Here is a 19613-nt window from a genome sequence, read left to right as displayed (position 1 = left end):
TATCTCTGTAATTGGGAATAACAGTTGAAAAAATGGCAAAATAATAAAGACTGTATTGACTTACCATTCTGAAGCAAACTCCTGTAAAAAAGAAAGATAAAAAGAATTGTCAGCTTGTCCGCCTTTAAAAAGTTATGTATTTCCTGACTTAACTTTTATCTAGGTGGTCCCCATTTATCCTTGGTTTCACCTTCTGCAGTTTCACTTAACCCTCAATCAACTGCGGTCCTATAATATTACGTTTAAAATTCCAGAAATAAACAATTCATAAGTTTTAAATTGAATGCCTTTCTAAGTAGCATAGTGAAATCTCACGCTGTCCCACCCATGAATTATCCCTTTGTCCAGCAGATCCACACTGTAGACACTCCCTGCCCGTTGGTCACTAGGTAGCCCTCTTGGTTATCAGATCGACTGACTTGGTGGTACTGCAGTGCTCATGTTCAAGTAACCCTTATTTTACTTAACGATGACCCCCAAAACACAAGAGTAGTGATGCTGGCAAATGTGCCAAAGAGAAACCATCATGTGCTTCCTTTAGGTGAAAAGGTGAAAGTTCTCGACTTGATAAGGAAAGAAAAACATTGTATGCTGACGCTGCTAAGATCTAAAGTAAAGCAATCTTCTGTCTGTGAAACTGAGAAGAAGGAAAAAGAAATTTGTGCTAGTTTTGCTGTTACACCTCAAACTGTAAAAGTTATGGCCACAGTGAATGATAAATGCTTAGAATATCTAGGGTTCTACACTATCCACAGTTTCAGGCATCCACTGGGGTTCTTGGACTGCATCCCGATCCGAGAACAAGGGCGAACCCCTGTATTTATTATGTCGTAAGTAAATGAAATAAGTAAAATGTTTAATATCTGAATGTATTTAGAAACTGTTTTTGAAAAGTAGTTTCTTTAAAAATGAAATGTGAAAAGGAAGACTTTTTGGAGAAAAATAGTAATATTCTGAATCCAAATAAATAAAATGCTGAAGCACATATTCACTCTATTTTGTTGTTGTTGTTGTTGTTGTTTTGTTTTTTTTGTTTTTTTTTTTTTTTTGAGACGGAGTTTCGCTCTGTCCCCCAGGCTGGAGTGCAGTGACCGGATCTCAGCTCACTGCAAGCTCCGCCTCCCGGGTTTACGCCATTCTCCCGCCTCAGCTTCCCGAGTAGCTGGGACTACAGGTGCCCGCTACCTCGCCCGGCTAGTTTTTTGTATTTTTTAGTAGAGACGGGGTTTCACCGTGTTAGCCAGGATGGCCTCGATCTCTTGACCTCGTGATCCGACCATCTCGGCCTCCCAAAGTGCTGAGATTACAGGCTTGAGCCACCGCGCCCGGCCTCACTCTATTTTTAAATGCTAAATAAAACACAATACTTATTACAGGTACAGTTGAGTATACTTGGCATAATATTTAGCTGTCCTCAACTTTTAAGATATCTTCTTAAAATGTAAGGACTAAATACAAATTTAAATGTAATAAAACATCCGTGTATTTTATTGCTAGTTACAGAACCAATGAAACATATCATGAAATGATATGCTTGACCATAACTTGGCTTCTGAAGCCTCAGTCCTTTTATTTATTTATTTATTTAATTACTTACTTATTTATTTTAGAGACAGGGTCTTGCTCTGCGCCCAGGCTGGAACACAGTGGTGCAATCATAGCTCACTGCCCCCTCGAACTCCTGGGCTCAAGGAATCCTCCTGCCTTGCCTCCTGAGTAGCTGGGACTCCAGGCATGAGCCACTGTCCCTGGCTCTGAAGCCTCAGTACTAATGGAAACTTACTGAGATGGAAATGATTCTTAGAATCTCTATAGTGTAGATTACATTATGTTCAGACTTTGAACCATGTAGGTTGAGAAGTATTGTTGGTCTTGGTTATGTTTGCCCTATGTAGACCATAATAAGCTGTTCTATATTGGCCAACTATGATGGTATCTTATACTTTGCTTACCCAGCCTGCAAAACTATGAGAGTCTCATCTCAGACAGAGGTCAAGAACACTATGGGACTTCATACCTTGGGTTGTTTGGAACCAAACATTGATACATAGAGAACTGGGCCCTAGAGTGGGGGTGACACAAGAGGCAAGCTGGTTCCAAATTATCAGGGATATGTATTTATGATATGGGACCCCTTGAGGGAAAGGGAAGGCCTTCTTACATCTCTCCTGGGAATTGCAGCAATGACCCTAAATAACAGATCTCAAGTCAGTCCTTCAAATTGCAAGTTGGAAAACTCTTGATCCAAAAGGATGAATTAGAACAGGCTTCTTTGGGATAGATACGCCCCCACATCTCAGCTTCTGCTTGAGAGTTGGCTAAAATAGGCCTAAGTAAAGAAACATCAGGAATGTATCAGGTGCAGAAATTCAGAGCTTGTTAGTACCTATTGCAACTTAGTTTTTATTTCTACCTAGAACACATGGTAAATTTGGAAATTTACTTTTCAGTACTCAAGAAGACAAATGACAAAGAGAGAAAAAAAAAACACTTCAGTTTAGAGGAGAGGACATAGCAATTAAAAAACACTGGAAATGGATAAAAAACTGTGGTAGATCCACACAATGGAATACCATGCAGCTGCAGCAATAAAAAGGAATGAACCATGGATACAAGCAACAACACGTATGAATCACAAATGCATTATGCTAAGTAAGAGAGGCCAGACTCACACATACTGTGTAATTCCACTTTCTGGAAAATGCAAAACTGTAAGGACAGAAAACTGATTGTCAGTTGCCAAGGGCCAGGAGTAGAGGCGAGAGTGCTACAATGGGGGGTGAAGAAATTCAGGGTGATGGGACTGTTCTATATCTCAATTGTGGTGAGGATTACATGACTGTATGCATTTGTTAAAAATTCACTGGGCCAGGCGTGGTGGCTCACACCTGTAATCCCTTTGGGATTACTAGATAATCCCAAAGATTACTAGACATTAGCTAGTAGATATAAAAGGAATTAGCAGAAAATTCCACAGCCAAGGCAGGTGGATCACCTGAGGTCAGGAGTTCAAGACCAGCCTGACCAATATGGTGAAATCCCATCTCTACAAAAATACAAAAATTAGCTGGACATAATGGCGGGTGCCTGTAATCCTAGCTAGTTGGGAGGCTGAGACAGGAGAATCACTTGAACCCAGGAGGCAGAGGTTTCAGTGAGCCAAGATCATGCTATTGCACTCCAGCTTGGGCAACAGAGCGAGACTTTGTCTCAAAAAAAAAAAAAACAATTCATTCAATTGTACACTATAAAAGGTGAATGTTGCTGAATTTATATTCTATCTCAATTGAAAACTAATTATAAAAGAACACATTGGGAAGTCACAGGGGATGGATCAATCTCCAAAGAGTCCAAGAGGTGTTGATTCTACATACAGCAGTTGAGTCTGGTTAAGAGGATACAGAAGAAAGGATCGGTAGCTTAGATATTTTATGCAGTCTTGCAAGCAGATTGATAATTTCCTGATGGTAGTATACTGTGGTACCCAACAAATATGAAGGAAAAAAAGCAGCAAAACAATAAAGACAGGATAGTATCACAAATGGAATTTTTATAAGGCTATAAAATATTTCAAAAGATAGATGTTCAATGTGGAGATAACATGAGTGGGAAGTATTGATCTGAAAGAGAATCAGAAAGGCAATCTGTTATATAGATGGAGAGAAAGACATTAGCTAGTAGATATAAAAGGAATTAGCAGAAAATTCCAGAAACTTCAGGTCAACCAGACCATGTAGAAGAGAGAGAGAAAACAGGAGAGAAGACAGGCTGCACTGTGCAGGCAAAAGTGTGCAGTCTTTTTATCATAAGAGTCAGGGGATCCCAGAACACAGTAAGACACTGACCAAGTAAGTAGACTGAAAGTTTTGGTCTAGGCTGTATTGTGTATATGCCCGCTGAGTTCCTCAACCACTAACAGGCCCAAATATGAGCGTTATGAAAAGAGAAAGCACGTGCAATGGCAGTAAGCAGAAATTAGAAACATGTGGTCCATCTCTTTCCTATTTAAAGAGTGGTCCATGAAACAGCAGCACCTGAGAGTTTTGTTTAGAAAATAAAATTCTTGGGCCCCTGCTCCAAGGAACAGAAATGCTTCAGGTGGAGCCCAGTAATCTGTTTTCACATGCTTTCCAGGCAATTCTTATGCCCACTAATGTTTACAGCCAATGGCTGACTCCCCCTTAAAGAAAAGTCTGGGAGAGATTTGAAAAGGGTTTATATTTCAGGTCAAGAATTGCATCAAAAGGAGAAAATTAAAATCTCGTAGGGTACCAAAGATCTGATGCGCGCTCCATCACACTGTTCAAGTTGCTGTTGATAATAACTCATGCATTTGCATGTCATTGTTGCCTCACCTTTTCACAATTCTGAAGCATTACATGAAAGAAACCATGGATGATAAAAAGGCAACTCTCCCCTCCTGCACCCTAAAGGGACCTGACATTGGCAGAGCCTAGGCAGCCTGTCACATAGATTTCCCCCTCCATCTGTACCACTTACTACTAGAAATACTGGAGCTGCCCAAAGAGGGAAACTGACAACATGCCCCTCAGTGAAGAGCAACGTCCTTTCAACATTTCCGAATCTCGAGCAGCCCTTCCACCATCTATTCATTGATGATGTCAAAGACCATTCGCTTATGGTGATGGGGTTTGAGAAAATTTTTAAAGTGGAATCAAACACAGATATTCCACTATGTGTTGCAGTGTTAAGGAAATTACCTACTCCAATCTATTGATATAATATTTTACTCACACTAACATAATCTAAGAATCAGGTAACTCAGGTAAATCTAACAGGCACACAGGTACACATTGATTATTCACTTAACAAGCATTTTTCAATTGTCTAATTTTAAGCGCAAAGAATGAGATGAGTAAGACACAGTCCCTGCATCTAAGAGTTTACAATCTAGTGGGAAAGATGGACAAGTAAACTGGCAATTAAATGTTGCAATTAAAATAACGGACAATTTGGAGCTGTAAAATCCATAAACCTTGATACAAATTAGAGTTCATGAGACAGCCACATGACAGACAATCACTCTTGGGTGATTTTAAGGCTGGCTTGTTGAAAAACAGTCTTAGAGCTGAGACTTCAATGATGAGCAAAAATTAGTATGATGAGAGTAGAACATTACAGATAGAAGAGCATGCTCAAAGGCCCGAGGTTTCAGATCAGGGCATATCTGGATACCACGCATAGTTAAATATTCAAACCCATGCACTGTACTCATTTTCTAAATTATTTCTAGGCCCCTGTCATTACTGAAGATTTACTGAAAAATAGTTTAATTCTGTTCCAACTTTATCTAGAAGAATGGGTGATAATGTTTATATACTTAAAGTTACCATAATCTTTCAACTCATCTACTACAAGAACCTCCTTAACTAGCCTCCCTGCTTCCAGTTCTGCCCCACTATAGCATATTCTCCATAAAGCAGCCAACATGGTTTTCTTTCAAGTAAAATCAAATCATTTCCTTCCCCAGCTTAAAAGCCCGCAGGGGCTCCCATTACACTGGAAATGAAATGTATTCTGGTTGCCACAGCCTCCTAATTCCTCTACCTCATATCCTAGTTCTCCCTCTTTACTCACCCCATTCCAGCCAGATATGCCTCCCTTGGCCCCTTAAACATGCCAAGCTCCCTGGCCTTTGTACTGACTATTCCTTCTGCCTGAATCCTCTGTCCCCTGATATTCTCATTCCTGGCTCCTTCCCATTATTCATCTCTCTATACAAATGTCACTTCCTTAAAGAAATATTCCCCAACCAATTTATCTAAAACAGCAATGCACCCCATGTTTCCTGCACATGCATTGTTTACTTTTTCATTTCCTATCTTTACAGTAGATTGTCAGTTCCGTAAGAACGGGAATTTTTCTGTCTTGTTTGCTACTGTGTTCCCAACACCTAGACCAGAGCTTGGCACATGGTTGTTGAATAAATGAATTTTTAAAAACCAGCTGATAAATATTTATGTGAAATATTTAACTATCCTATAATAATTTATCATATAAATTATTATGTGTTTGTTATATATATTACACATTTATAATATAATGTATCATTAATATTAACATATTGATTATATATTATATTTATTGTTAACATATATTGTGAATATACATATAATCATATTTATTAGGCTTTAAGTTTACTTTCAAAGTGGTGATGCTAAATTTACGGCATTCAAAGTTCTGGAAAGAATCTCAATAGTTCTATGTTGATTCTAGCAGAACTTTCCACAGTGATAATATACAGTGACTGAATATATAATATACATATCTATGTACACATATATGCTTATATGCTCACATATATCCCTATAATACATATCTATTATATATAATAGATAGTATATATACCATAACAGATAGCAAGAAGTTACTAATAATGCTAAACTGACATTATGCATATACATAACATTAGGCATATACATAGTATTAGTGCCAATCATAATCTCAAATGCTATAATACTAAATGTTGAAATCCTGAAAGATCAAAATCCCTAAAGTCAGCCAGGTATGGTGGCTTACACCTGTAAGCCCAGCACTTTGAGAGGCTGAGGCAGGAGGATTGATTGAGTCCAGGAGTTCGAGATCAGCCTGGGCAGCATAGCAAGACTTCATTTCTGAAAGAAAAATAAAAAATTTTAATTAAAAATCTCTAAAGTCGAAAATCCCTAATGATTAAAAGCCTGAAAATGACAATCCTGAAAGATTAAAATTCTAAATGGTAAAATCTAGAAAGCCTAATTCTGGGGATGGGATTAGTACACGTTTGATTGTGTGCATGACAGTTGCATCATGTTAGTTGCATCATGTTAAACAGAACTATTACCTTGTTATTGTCTTTATTTGGAAGTGAATTATGGTTTAAGGAGACACATATGGGTGCCAAATTGACAAGGGCTGGATTTGTGAACTTAATTTTAGGTGTCAATTTGACTGGATTAAGGAATACCTAGAAACCTGATAAAGCATTATTTTGTGTGTGTCTTTAAGGGTGTTTCCAGAGATTACTGAGTCTGAGTAGACCAAGTGGGGAAGATCTGCCCTCAACGTTTTGAGTGTTTCAGAGAAGTGAAAATGCAGGCAAAAGATACAAGAAATCTTCCCTGCCAAATTACTTAATTGTGTATGACTTCTGCATCTTCACACATAGTACCACGCTTGCCTTAAAAAAATGTCCTTCTTTTGTACCAACCAAATGTTTTTTTAAAAAGGTGGAAAAAGGAAAAAAGAAATGACTTTCATCGGAGAATAAAAGGTATTTTTTTAAGAGATGGGGTCTCGCTCTGCTGCCCAGGCTGGAGTGCAGTGGTGTGATCATAGCTCACTGCAGTCTCAAACTCTTGGTCTTAACCAATTCTTTCACTTCAACATTCCAAGTAGCTAGAACTACAAGTGCACACCACCATGCCTGGATAATTTTAAAATTTTTGTAGAGATGGAGTCTCACTATGTTGCTCAGGCTAGTCTCAAACTTCTGGCCTCACTCAATCCAACTGCCTCAGCCTTCCAAAGCACTGGGATTACAAGCATGAGCCACTATGTCCAGCCAAAAAAAAAAAAAAAATGGAATTTGAAAAGCTCAGTGACCTTCTGAATGAATTGAAAAGCTCAGTGACCTTGCTGATACAGAGGTTCCTCCGGTGATACAAAACACATTAAATGATGAACTATTCTTGATTAGGGATCTGTCCATCAAAGAAGATAGACTTCTTATATTTCTTAAACCACTCAATCTAACAAAGAAAAACCAGTGCATGCTTCATTTTGGCTAATGTGTGGCACTTTCAAAACCACCCTATTTTTTACTAGTTGCATACAATTCATCCCCCTGTGGGATCTCAAAATTCTAGAACTTAACCACTCATTTATGTACGAATGACTGGACAAAAGGGAAGCACTTTGTAAAATACTTACTTAAAGATTTGGTGGATGCTGCAAAAGAAAATGGATTCAACTGAATCCCCAAATCATAATGACAGATTAGGAGCAATCAAAGCTTCTAAAGTGAATTTCAAGATGTCACTAACAAAGTTTGTTTTTTCCATTCAGTCTGATGCATTTAGTGGAAAACTTAGATGAGTCGATTGGCCGTGAGATATGACAATGACGAAAACTTCAATTTAAAAATGTGTCATTTGTCTGCATTGGCTTTCCTTCCAGTTGATGAAATTCCAGGAGCTTTTTTTTTTTTGAGACAGTCTCGTTCTGTCGCCCAGGCTAGAGTGCAGTGGCGTGGCACGATCTCGGCTCACTACAACCTCCGCCTCCCAAGTTCAAGCGATTTCTCCTGCCTCAGCCTCCAGAGTAACTGGGACTACAGGCGCAAACCACCAAACCCAGCTAATTTTTTGTATTTTTGTAATTTTTTATTTTTAGTAGAGATGGGGTTTCACCATGTTAGCCAAGATGGTGTCAATTTCCTGACCTCATGATCCACCCAACTCGGCCTCCCAAAGTGCTGGGATTACAGGCCTGAGTCACCGCACCCGGCCCAGCTTTTAATGTATTGAATCTGCATTTGCCTGAAGAAACCAGCAAAGTTACTGACTGGTTTAAAAACAATTATGCACATGGTAGGATTAGAAGACATATAACGGTGTCGTTGTTTGATCACAAGTATCATCTACACTAAATTTGTAATCTGTATGAGTGCATGCAGAATGAATTTTCATGTACGTAAAACATAGAAGCATAGCACTGAAGATGGAAAACCTTAATAGGGGATGCTCACGTCAGTGTATATCAAATCACAGAAGAATTTCAAAAAGAGCAGTGCCCTGTAGAATATGGATATAAATGTATTTTCCAAAAAGAGCCAAGTCCTCAAAAAAAAAAAAAAAAAAAAAAAAAAAGCAGCTATTCATCATGATGGAAGACTCCAAAATATAGGTAACGATTGTGAAAAGTTGGCCAATTCTTATGGACTCCGTGCAACTGCCTATAATCTATCACTGTAATACAGTTTTTTTGTATGTCAAATTTTCTTTTTTTTTGAGATGAAGTTTCACTCTTGTCACCCAGGCTGGAGTGCAGTTGCACGATCTCAGCTCACTGCAACCTCAACCTCCTGGATTCAAGTGATTCTCCTGCCTCAGCCTCCTGAGTAGCTGGGATTACAGGCACACACACACCACCACGCCTGGCTAATTTTTTGCATTTTTAGTAAAGACAGGGTTTTGCCATGTTGGGCAGGCCGGTCTCAAACTCCTGACTTCAGGTGATCCACCCGCCTAGGCCTCCCAAAGTGCTGAGATTATAGGCATGACCCACTGCACCCGGCCAGAGGTATAAACTTTGTAAAGGTTTTTAGAGTTCTAATTTGTTTTAGGCTTTTTTTTTTTTTTTCTGGCAAATTTGACCCTACAAGTGTGTCACCGTAACGCTGACTTAGTAACTATTGTGTATGTATGTAAAAATGTGGAAACTTCCTAAATAAATAAAGAGATGTCCTTCTTGTATATGTACATCTGTGAAAGATAAAATTTCTTGACATCCTGGCTTTTTGAGTGACTGCATATACAGTGGTGATCCATCACAACTTTTGATCAATCTCATCAAAGACTTAGGTTGTCCATCAAGGTATGTCAGATGACCAGTTACAAAACTGGTTGCACACAATTACCAACCGTGGTGATACGCATTTATACATTTTGCTTTTTGACCTACTTGCTTATGAATATAGTTCATCTGCTTGTAACTATTACACCTATGTGACTGTCATCAGTATACCGCAGTATGTACAGTCACAAAAATACATGTTATTATTACCTATCTTCTTGTGCAAACTGGCTTATGAAGTTTCTATTATGTTTGTATGTGTTTCTCAAATAAATCTCCTTTTTATTTATTTATTTATTTTTTTGAGACGGAGTCTCACTCTGTCACTCAGGCTGGAGGGCAGTGGTGCAATCTCGGCTCACTGCAACCTCCGCCTCCCAGGTTCAAGCGATTCTCCTGCCTCAGCCTCCCGAGTAGCTGGGATTACAGGCGCCTGCCACGACGTCCAGCTAATTTTTGTATTTTTAGTGGAGACAGGGTTTCACCATGTTGGCCAGGCTGGTCATAAACTCCTGACTTCAAGTTATCTGCTCGCCTTGGCCTCCCAAAGTGCTGGGATTACAGGTGTGAACCACCGGACCTGACCAAAAATTAGTATTTTAAATACTCTTTGAATGACTTTTTCCAGATTATATTTTTGGGATTTTGATCTTTCAAAACTGTGATTTGGGGGATTTTAGACTTTAGGGATTTTGATGTTTTGGAATTTCAACATGCAAGATTATGGCGTTTGCAATTGTATCTTTCAGGATTATGGCCCAAACACATATAGCATATACATTATAAAGACATAGAAACCACAAGAGTTGGTCAGGTGCTGTGGCTCACGTCTGTAATCCCAGCACTTTGGGAGGCCAAGGCAGGCAGATCGCGAGGTCAGGAGATCGAGACCACCCTGGCTAACGCGGTGAAACCCCATTTCTACCAAAAATACAAAAAATTAGCCAGGCGTGGTGGTGGGCACCTGTAGTCCCAGCTGCTCGGGAGGCTGAGGCAGGAGAACGGCATGAACCCGGGAGGCGGAGCTTGCAGTGAGCCGAGATTATGCCACTGCACTCCAGCCTGGGCAATAGAGCGAGACTCCGTCTAAAAATAATAATAATAATAATAATTTTAAAAACCCAAAAGACTTTAAAAAAAGGTTGTTTTATAGAATATACAGGACTTGGGGCTGGAAACTGGAGCAGGATATGGTGGCTGTTGCTTTTAATTACCAGCTTTTCTTTTTTTTTTTTTTTTTTTTTTTTTTTTTTTTTTTTTGAGACGGAGTCTCGCTCTGTCGCCCAGGCTGGAGTGCAGTGGCGCGATCTCGGCTCACTGCAAGCTCCGCCTCCCGGGTTCACGCCATTCTCCTGCCTCAGCCTCCCGAGTAGCTGGGACTACAGGCGCCCACAACCGCGCCCGGCTAATTTTTTGTATTTTTAGTAGAGACGGGGTTTCACCGTGGTCTCGATCTCCTGACCTTGTGATCCGCCCGCCTCGGCCTCCCAAAGTGCTGGGATTACAGGCTTGAGCCACCGCGCCCGGCCAATTACCAGCTTTTCTATACTATTTGAGTTTTTTAAAAATCCATGTGTATATCTTCATTTGATTTATATTTTCAAAGTTGTAAATTTAAAAGCATTTGGGGCAGGGCATGGTGGCTCATGCCTGTAATCCCAGCACTTTGGAAAGACAAGGCAGATGAATCACTTGAGTCCAGAGTTCAAGACCAGCCTGGGCAACATGGTGAAACCCCATCTCTACAAAAACTATGAATACAAAACTTAGCCGGGCATGATAGCACTTGCCTCTAGTTAGCACATGCCTCTTAGATAGCACATGATAGCACATGTGCTTAGATAGCACATGATAGCATATGCCTCTAGTCCCAGCTATTAGGGAGGATAGAGTCAGGGAGGATCAGTTGAGCCTGCAGTGAGCTATGATCATACTGCTGCACTCTAGCCTGGGTGACAGAGCAAGACTCTGTTTCAAATAAATAAACAAATAAAAGCATTTTTAACTATGAATGGTAACGATACACACATGGATTTATCAAATCTTAAAACAGTGGAGCTACAGGATGTCACTTAAGTTTGAGGCATAATTTTTGGTTAAATTCATACTTCTTGATGAACTGGGTGGATAATAAAAGTGTTACCCATTGCTTAAGGCAGTGATAGATGGAAATAAACAAGGCTGAAATAAATCATATATAAAAGATTCAATATGGGCCAGTCATGGTGGCTCACGCCTGTAAACCCAGCACTTTGGGAGGCCGAGACAGGTGGATCACCTGAGGTCAGGAGTTCAAGACCAGCCTGACTAACATGAAGAAACCCCGTCTCTACTAAAAATACAAAAAATTAGCTGGGCATGGTGGCACATGCCTGTAATCCCAGCTACGCAGGAGGCTGAGGCAGGAGAATCGCTTGAACCTGGTAGGTGGAGGTTGCAGTGAGCCAAGATAGCACCATTGCACTCCAGCCTGGGCAACAAGAATGAAACTCTGTCTCAAAAAAAAAGATTCAATATCAACTTAACAGAAATTTAGGTGGTTTTGGTTATGGATTCAATGTTTTGAGGAGGAGGTCATGGACACAAGATCACGATCTTTTTGTAATGTGTCCTTTTGTGTCACTACTTGGGGAAAAAAATCAAATGTAATAATTGTTTAGAATTTTATTTAATATATGAACAACTGTGACAGGCACATACCCCAAATCCATTCTCCCATTCTTCCTTTCTAACAGAACTCTGATTTTACTTGGGGCAGCAATGTGCCAGTTGATGTTTCCCAGACTTCCTTATAGTGTGAATGGCCAATGAAATGTAAGCCAAGTCACTGGTTAGGACTTTCAAGATAACTCTTCAATAGGGGCTGACTTGGCCTGGCGTGATGGCTTCTCCATGTTGGGGTATTGCACTGGTACCCCTTCTTCTAATCGTGGTGTGAATATTATGACTGGAGCTAAGCAGCAACCTTGAAACCTTAAGGGAGAGGCCAAGAACATCAGAGACATTGGCCCTGACTTCCCTGAGGCACTTTAACATGCCAGGGGATGGAGGAAGAAGTGGGGAATGGGGGAATGAGGTGGGGAATGGGAAACAACTGGTAAAGGGAAGGAGGGGTGATGGAAATGTTCTGGAATTAATGCTAATGCTGCAAAACATTGTGAATATACTAAAAACTACTGTGTATTTAGTGTTATGTAAATTACATCTCAATTTTGTTAATGACACACACACACAAAAAAAAGGAAAGCAGAAAACAGGACTATGATGTAGTCCTTCCTACCTCTATTTGTAGAACAAGGGCAGTCATTCTCCAATTTTGCTTACCATTCAACCTCCCTGACTTTTTCCTATCACTCCATACCAAAACAACTGCAGTGAAGATCCTCTTGAAGTACTGCAAGTAGAACTAAATGACTGAGATCTCTCTAGATTTTATAACTTATTTCTGCAGGAGAAAGCATCTTTCTCTCTAGCAGAAATTCCTTCTGTGAGGAGGAGTATCGTTAGTGTGTCATTCCTGGCTACTTTCTACCCTGCCCTTGTCACAGGGACAAGCAGTGACTCATCTACTGGGTAAATTTAGAAGGAGAAACATGCATAGCCCAGGCAGGTCCTCTTCCTCCTCCTGCTGGAAGCAAGTTACCCACGGGGATCATACTTCTGGCTCTGCCCTAGAGCAGCCTCCCTGTGCCTGGAGTTGGGGGTGGCCAGTGTTTAATTCTGTAGTACAGGTCATTATAAAGTCCACTTACCTGCAGATAGACACCACATTCCTAAAACTCTGCTTTACTCTTTGTCTTCCTTGTCAGTAACTCACACAATGAAGAGAGGTGTTATTTGTTGGGCCCCTCGAACTACAACCCTTATTTTAAAGCTTTGGGAGGAATGTATGTCAAGGAGCCTCAAGACTTCTAGCCCATTAACTCTGCAAGGCAGTGAACCATGCAGGAATCAACTGCTCGAAGTTTCATATGCCACCTGGAATCTTCCCAGAATCTTTCTGAGAGTCCTGATTCCTCGTATGAAGTAATAGACATCTATATAGAAAGAAAAGGCGGACATGGAGACATTTTTCTGTACTTTATCAGTGTTGGCTGGAACACAGCCCTCTTGGGACAGGGCTTCTGTAGGAGATTTACCTATGGGCTTTCGTGGCTTCCCCATACTTTTTCCACCTCACTTGCTGAACAGAAGGAAAGCTGATATGACACATGCAGGTTTTTCACAGATACACTGATCTGGAAACTGGGGCAGACATCAGCCCCTTTGGTGATAAAAGACTCCAGCACAATATGCTGCTCAGTCAAGGTCCAGTCCACTACAACTGTACCTCACTTTGTAGAAAGGGGTGTCAGTGAGAAACCCTGAGGGGAATATTTGCAAAGTAAATCATACTTCGAATTGACAAACAAACACTGATATTTAAAGAAACCTGTGATGAGTTTTAAATGTCAGCAGCTTTTCACGTAAAATCATATTTTTTATATTGTAACCTACCATTTCATCCTGGGATCTGACTGCAGTGTCAATTTTGAATGCAGGAAGTGATCTATATGCTGCCTTACAAAGCAGACCTTAATGGCTATAAATATCTTTAATTGTTACAAAGCTTTCCTTATGTGGAATAAAATTCTGCCTTACTTAACCTTTCGCCATCAGTCCAGGGTCTCTTCCCTGGAGCCATACACCATGGCATCTTTCAAACAGTTAAGACAGCCATCACACTACTATTTATTCTCCAAGAGGCGTAGCCCCGTAGGAGATATGAAAACAAGCCACCAGCCTGACCTTCAAAATATTGTCATTATTTTCTAGTGAGAGACACAAGTGTACACAGATAATTGTAGCTGAAAGCAGAATGATTAAAAGGAAAAACACTAAGTGTAACAACTATAAATAAAATGCTATAGGAACAAAGACAGGAGAGGGAATTAGAGTTAACCATATTTATGTTTCTTGATTTTAATGGTGTACTTATATTTTCAACCTCTAAAACACAGCTTTTCCATTTACTTGTCTACATAAGAAAAAATGTGTACATCTAAATCATGCATTATCTGACAAAGTCATTTAATAATTCATCCCAGTTTTCATTTTAAGCAATATTTAACAAATATGGTATTCATCTCAGTGACAGCAGTAGGAGACAGACAAATTCCCTAGGTAGACAGGGATGGGTCTCCAGTGAAACCCAACCTTCAGGTGAAACCTGAAACTGAGTTTCCAGTTCCAGGTGGAGTCCACAACCAGAGTGAGAATTTTCTCGATGTCTTTTAGCCAACTGAATGGTGCTTTTTCCCAGCCCAACCATGGAACAATTACCATACACCCCATTCTGAGCCCATAAAAACCCCAGACTCAGCCTCACAGATGGCTATCCACTTTCAGGCCCCCTCTTACACAGAGGCCTACCCACTTCAGGTCCCCTCTCTTTATTGAGAGCTTTTCTGTCACTCAGTAAAATTCTTCTCTGCCTTGTTCAGATCCATGCATAATGTTCAGGGAATTAATTTCCAGATGTTCAACGTCCACATACATTCTTTCCCAAAACTGACCTGAGACTCCTTTCCTATCTCCCTTTGCACAATCACCCTTTGAAAGAAAGGTCTCCTATTATCCTAAGTGAAGTAACTCAGGAATGGAAAACCAAACATTCTATGTTCTCACTCATAAATGGGAGCTAAGCTATGAGGATGCAAAAGCATAAGAATGATACAATGGACTCTGGGGACTCAGGGGGAAAGGGTAGGAGGGGGTGAGGGATAAAAGGCTACACACTGAGTACAGTGTACACTGCTTGGGTGATGGCTGCACCAAAATCTCAGAAATCACCACTAATAAACTTATTCATGTAATCAAATACCACCTGTTCTCCAAAGACCTATTGGAAATAAAAATAAAATTAAATTTAAAAAAGAAAGATCTCTTTACAAGAGGCACACTTTTATCCATTCTTAATCTTACCCTGGTACACTGCACCAAAGTGTAAAAACCTCTAGAGTTCCAAATACAAGGATAATTCAACTCTTCCTCTGATCAAGGTTAAATAAATATCCCCAGCCTTCTCATTGATAATAAATTTCTGGCTGAGTACAGTGGCTCACGCTGTAATCCCAGCACTTTGGGAGGCCAAGTGCAGGAGGATCGCTTGAAGCCAGGATTTCGAGACTTGCCTGGGCAACAGAGACACTTTCTCTACATAAAATAATTTAAAACTTAGCCATGCACGGTGGCGCGGGCCTGTAGTCCCAGCTGCTTAGAAGGTTGAGGCAGAAGATCACTTGAGCCCAGGAGTTCCAGGCTGCATTGAGCTATGATTGTGCCACTCAACTTTCTCCAGCCTGGGTGACAGCAAGACTCCTTCTCTTAAAAAAATAGAATTAAAAAAATAAACTTCTAACACAAATTTACCTTTAAATTTTAATAATGTTTATCATACTTTTCATATTCTTTTCATCTAGTGTTCTAATAATAATTTCAATAATAATTCAATCCAGACAAAAAATTTAATACTTGGAGCTGTTGAATACAATGACTTCTAAATTTCTCTTCAAAGAATCAGTATGTCAGTATGCTCGGTTCATTGTGCTCTATTTTAAAGTCTAGCTTCCTCGTTCTCCTCACCCCTAGTTTCGGTAAACAACCTTTTCCACCAGTTTTAAGCAGTAGTTCACATCTATTCCCCTGGTCACCTGCTCCATCCTGAGTCACCTGTGGTCACCTGCTCTGACCCGAATCATCCTGAGTCACCTGTTCTGTAACCACCCTTCCTGCCAAACTACCCACCCCGCCACTCCAGCTCACACCCCGGCTGGTTAAAACAGCCAATCGGAATTAACTTAGACTGTGCGGTCCAACCCTAGCCACTAGGGGAAAGACACAGCAGTAGGGGCTACCTGCATCAGGAATAAGAACTTCCCCTTCCCCTCCCCTGTTCAGGTGTGCTCTTGCCATTGTTCCATCCGAGAGTCGCACCCTTCTATAGAAGTAAAATTGCCTTGCTGAAAAAATTGAGTTTTTGCACCAAGGAACAATCATTTGTTTCTAACAAAGCCTTATTGTCAAAGGAAATTAAGAAAAAGCATTATACTTATTCATACATGTGCATATATATATACATATACACACACATATAGCAGAAAAGTATGATAGGGTGAGCAAGGAAAAAAAACCCTCAAGCGAAACAAGGGGGTAATTCTGTGGGAGAAGTGGAATGTAAATCAAAGTCAAAGAGGAAAAGAAATGAGTAAAATTTCCCATTGTTGAAGAGTTTTATTTCAAATTAAGATGGTGGATATTAAATCATTACCGTATTTACATTCCATTGAATACATTTCAGAGTGACTTAATATTTTCATTTATAAATATCAATATTTTAAATAAGCCAGACGTTACAAACTTTGCAACTACTTAAACTTAGGATGAAACAAAAATTAGGTAACAATTTAATTCTTTTAAGAGCTACAAAGAGGTCTAAAAAAAGGTTTGACCTCTGAAAAGGTAACCTTAAACCATCTAAGCATCCTTCCTAAAACCCAAGTCAAGACCAGGTAGCTTCAGTGGCAAGCAACGAGACCACTAGTTCAAAGACCCTCTTCTTTTCCTACCCAACTTCAACCTTTCCCTCTGTGCCGCTTACTCCCGCACCCGGCAGCCGCCCACTTCTGATCCTCAGCAAACCCCTCTCCACTTCTCTCCCCATCGCCACTTCCCTCCCCATCGCCACTTCCCTCCCCATTCCCCTACTTCCCTCCCCATTCCCCTACTTCCCTCCCTATTCCCCTACTTCCGCCCGTCCAAGTCCTCGGGCGCATGCGCGTTTCGCCTCCTTCCCCATCGCGGCTGCTGTGTCATGGCTGAGCGGAAGTCCCAGCCACAACGGGAAAAGGCATATTATAAGTGGGAGGCGCTTTCACAGCTTTCTCCCCTTCCTCCCATAACCTTTTTGATCTCCCACTGTGGAGGGGCCTCCTACCCTGCACTTTCCCGAACACCTCGTAGTCCACGGATTTGAGTGGCCCGGCGGTAGACATGGCTGCGGCGAGCCCTCTGTTGAGGAGCCGGAGCAGGGCTCGGGGCGCGGCGACTGCGGCGGCCGCGAGAGGGAGGGGACACATGGGACCGCTTGGCGCACCCCGCGCCTGTCACCGGTCCCGGACGCTAGCGCGCCGGGGTCACGCGTCGGACGCGGCAAATGAGACTGCGGGGCCTGGGAGCGAGGGCCGCCGGGGACGCCAGGAGGGAAGAGGCAGCTGGGCCCCAGGCATCCTAGGCCTCCTTTCTCTGCCTGTCTTCCCGGACTGGGGAGGATACTCTCTCCACAGCGCTCCCTACCATTTACTTGATCAAGGTTCTCTGTTCCCAAAGTTAGTAAATAAAAGCCGGATGCTGTGCCCAAAAAAAGTTGCTTCCCCCAGCTTTATTAAAGTGTAATTGACAAAAGTTGGGTATATTTGTGGTGTACAAGGTGACGTTTTGACATATGTATGCATTGTGAAATGATTACATCAATGGAATTAACATATCCATTGCACCATTTTTTCATGAAGAGAACATTTAAGATCTACTCATCAATTTTTAAGGACACAATACATTAACTACAGTCACCATGTTACACATCAGATCTTCAGAACTTCCTGTTCACACTAACTGAAACTTTGTACCCTTTGACCAATATCTGCCCATTTCCAACCCCTTTCATCCCCCATCCCAGGTCCCCCGCCCTACTCCATCCCGGCAAGATTTGCTTTTGAAATCAAGGTCCTGCTGGTTTAGTGTTTTGAGAGTTAGTAAATTATTTATGAAATGTTTAGATGACTACCAAATCCGGCGATTTTGAGCCAGCTTTTAAGATAAGGTCTGCAACATCTTGAACTCTTCTGTAGAGTCAGGAAGTAGCTGAGCCTGAACTCATATTCTAAATAGATTGTGATATTTTTCTGGGATAAGAAACTTTTTAAAAATATGAAGTATTTTATTCTAGTGGAAACAGACAAAAGAAAAACACTGTAGTCATCTTGTCTGCTGTTCAGTCATACAGTTGTGTGTGTGGGGGGGGGGGGGTTTGTTGTTGTTTTGAGACAGAGTTTCGCTCTTGTCGCCCAGAGTGAAGTACAGTGGTGCAAACTCGGCTCACTGCAACCTCCACCTCCTGGGTTCAAGAGATTCTCCTGCCTCAGCCTTCCAAGTAGCTGGGATTACAGGCAAGCACCACCTCACCCAGCTGATTTTTGTATTTTTAGTAGAGACGGTGTTTCACCATGTTGTCCAGGCTGGGCTCAAACTCCTGACCTCAGGTGATCCACCTGCCTTGGCCTCCCAAAGTGCTGGGATTACAGGTGTGAGCCACCGCACCCAATCTTTTTTTTTTTTTTTTTTTTTTAATGATCTTGATTATTCTCAGCAACATCCCAATTGCCTAGAAGGTTAAGGCTGGATTTTATTTCCTAGTGAGCTATTATAAAGTTTTAATATAAAACCATCCACCACTCCAAGGGATCTGGATACAGCTATTGATAATCTGCCACCTTCTAGAATTCCAAATATGTTTACTTGTGAGAATTTGCATTTCTGTATTTGTTGGCCTCAATACCTTTACATATTTCTCTGCATCTGGCCACACAGTTAAAATAATCCACTGCAATCTGATTCAATATACTGTGCCAATTCTATTAGAGAACACCAAAAATCACCTAAAACTTGGTTAGAATATGGTTAAATCATTTTTAAAGTAAAATGTATTACAGAAATGCTAATGCAGTTAATTTATGTAGTGAAGGTCTTGGTTTACTGCAGAGACCTCACAACTTACCTCTTCCATCTCCCAGTTCATTCCATGCAGACTCTAGAATCAACATAAATTTTAAGTCATTCTTCTTAATACGTTCAAAATAGAACCTAAGGTCTTCAGCCTCCACTACCTGCATTTAAACTATAGTCAAGACACTCTCGGTTATTCCGCTGTTTCAATAGAGAGGTTTAAAACAAAGAACCTCCTCTCTTGGATCTACTGTATCTGGAATGCCTTCCCCTTCTCC

General features: G+C 40.9%; 1 protein-coding gene across 5 annotated transcripts in view; it reads right to left on the bottom strand.

Annotated features, from left to right (window-relative positions):
• Positions 1-17835, bottom strand: part of LOC105465036 (acylphosphatase 2) — a 195107-nt gene extending 177272 nt beyond the window's left edge. The window contains exons 1-2 of one of the 5 annotated variants that reach the window (XM_071076687.1): positions 17552-17835; positions 65-81 (exon numbers count right to left, since the gene is read on the bottom strand). In XM_071076687.1, the coding sequence (XP_070932788.1) occupies positions 65-81; positions 17552-17693 (159 nt within the window). In that variant the 5' untranslated portion in view covers positions 17694-17835. Of the gene's footprint in view, positions 1-64; positions 82-12856; positions 13055-17551 lie in introns of those variants that run through there. The other 4 variants (XM_071076688.1, XM_071076689.1, XM_011713231.3 and 1 more) reach the window with 4 other exon arrangements.
• Positions 17836-19613: the final 1778 nt, after the last annotated feature.

The sequence above is a fragment of the Macaca nemestrina genome, chromosome 13 (genome assembly GCF_043159975.1).
Source record: "Macaca nemestrina isolate mMacNem1 chromosome 13, mMacNem.hap1, whole genome shotgun sequence".
NCBI lineage: Eukaryota > Metazoa > Chordata > Mammalia > Primates > Cercopithecidae > Macaca > Macaca nemestrina.
Note: the sequence above shows the minus strand (reverse complement) of the source record. Positions and strands in the feature narration are given on the sequence as shown.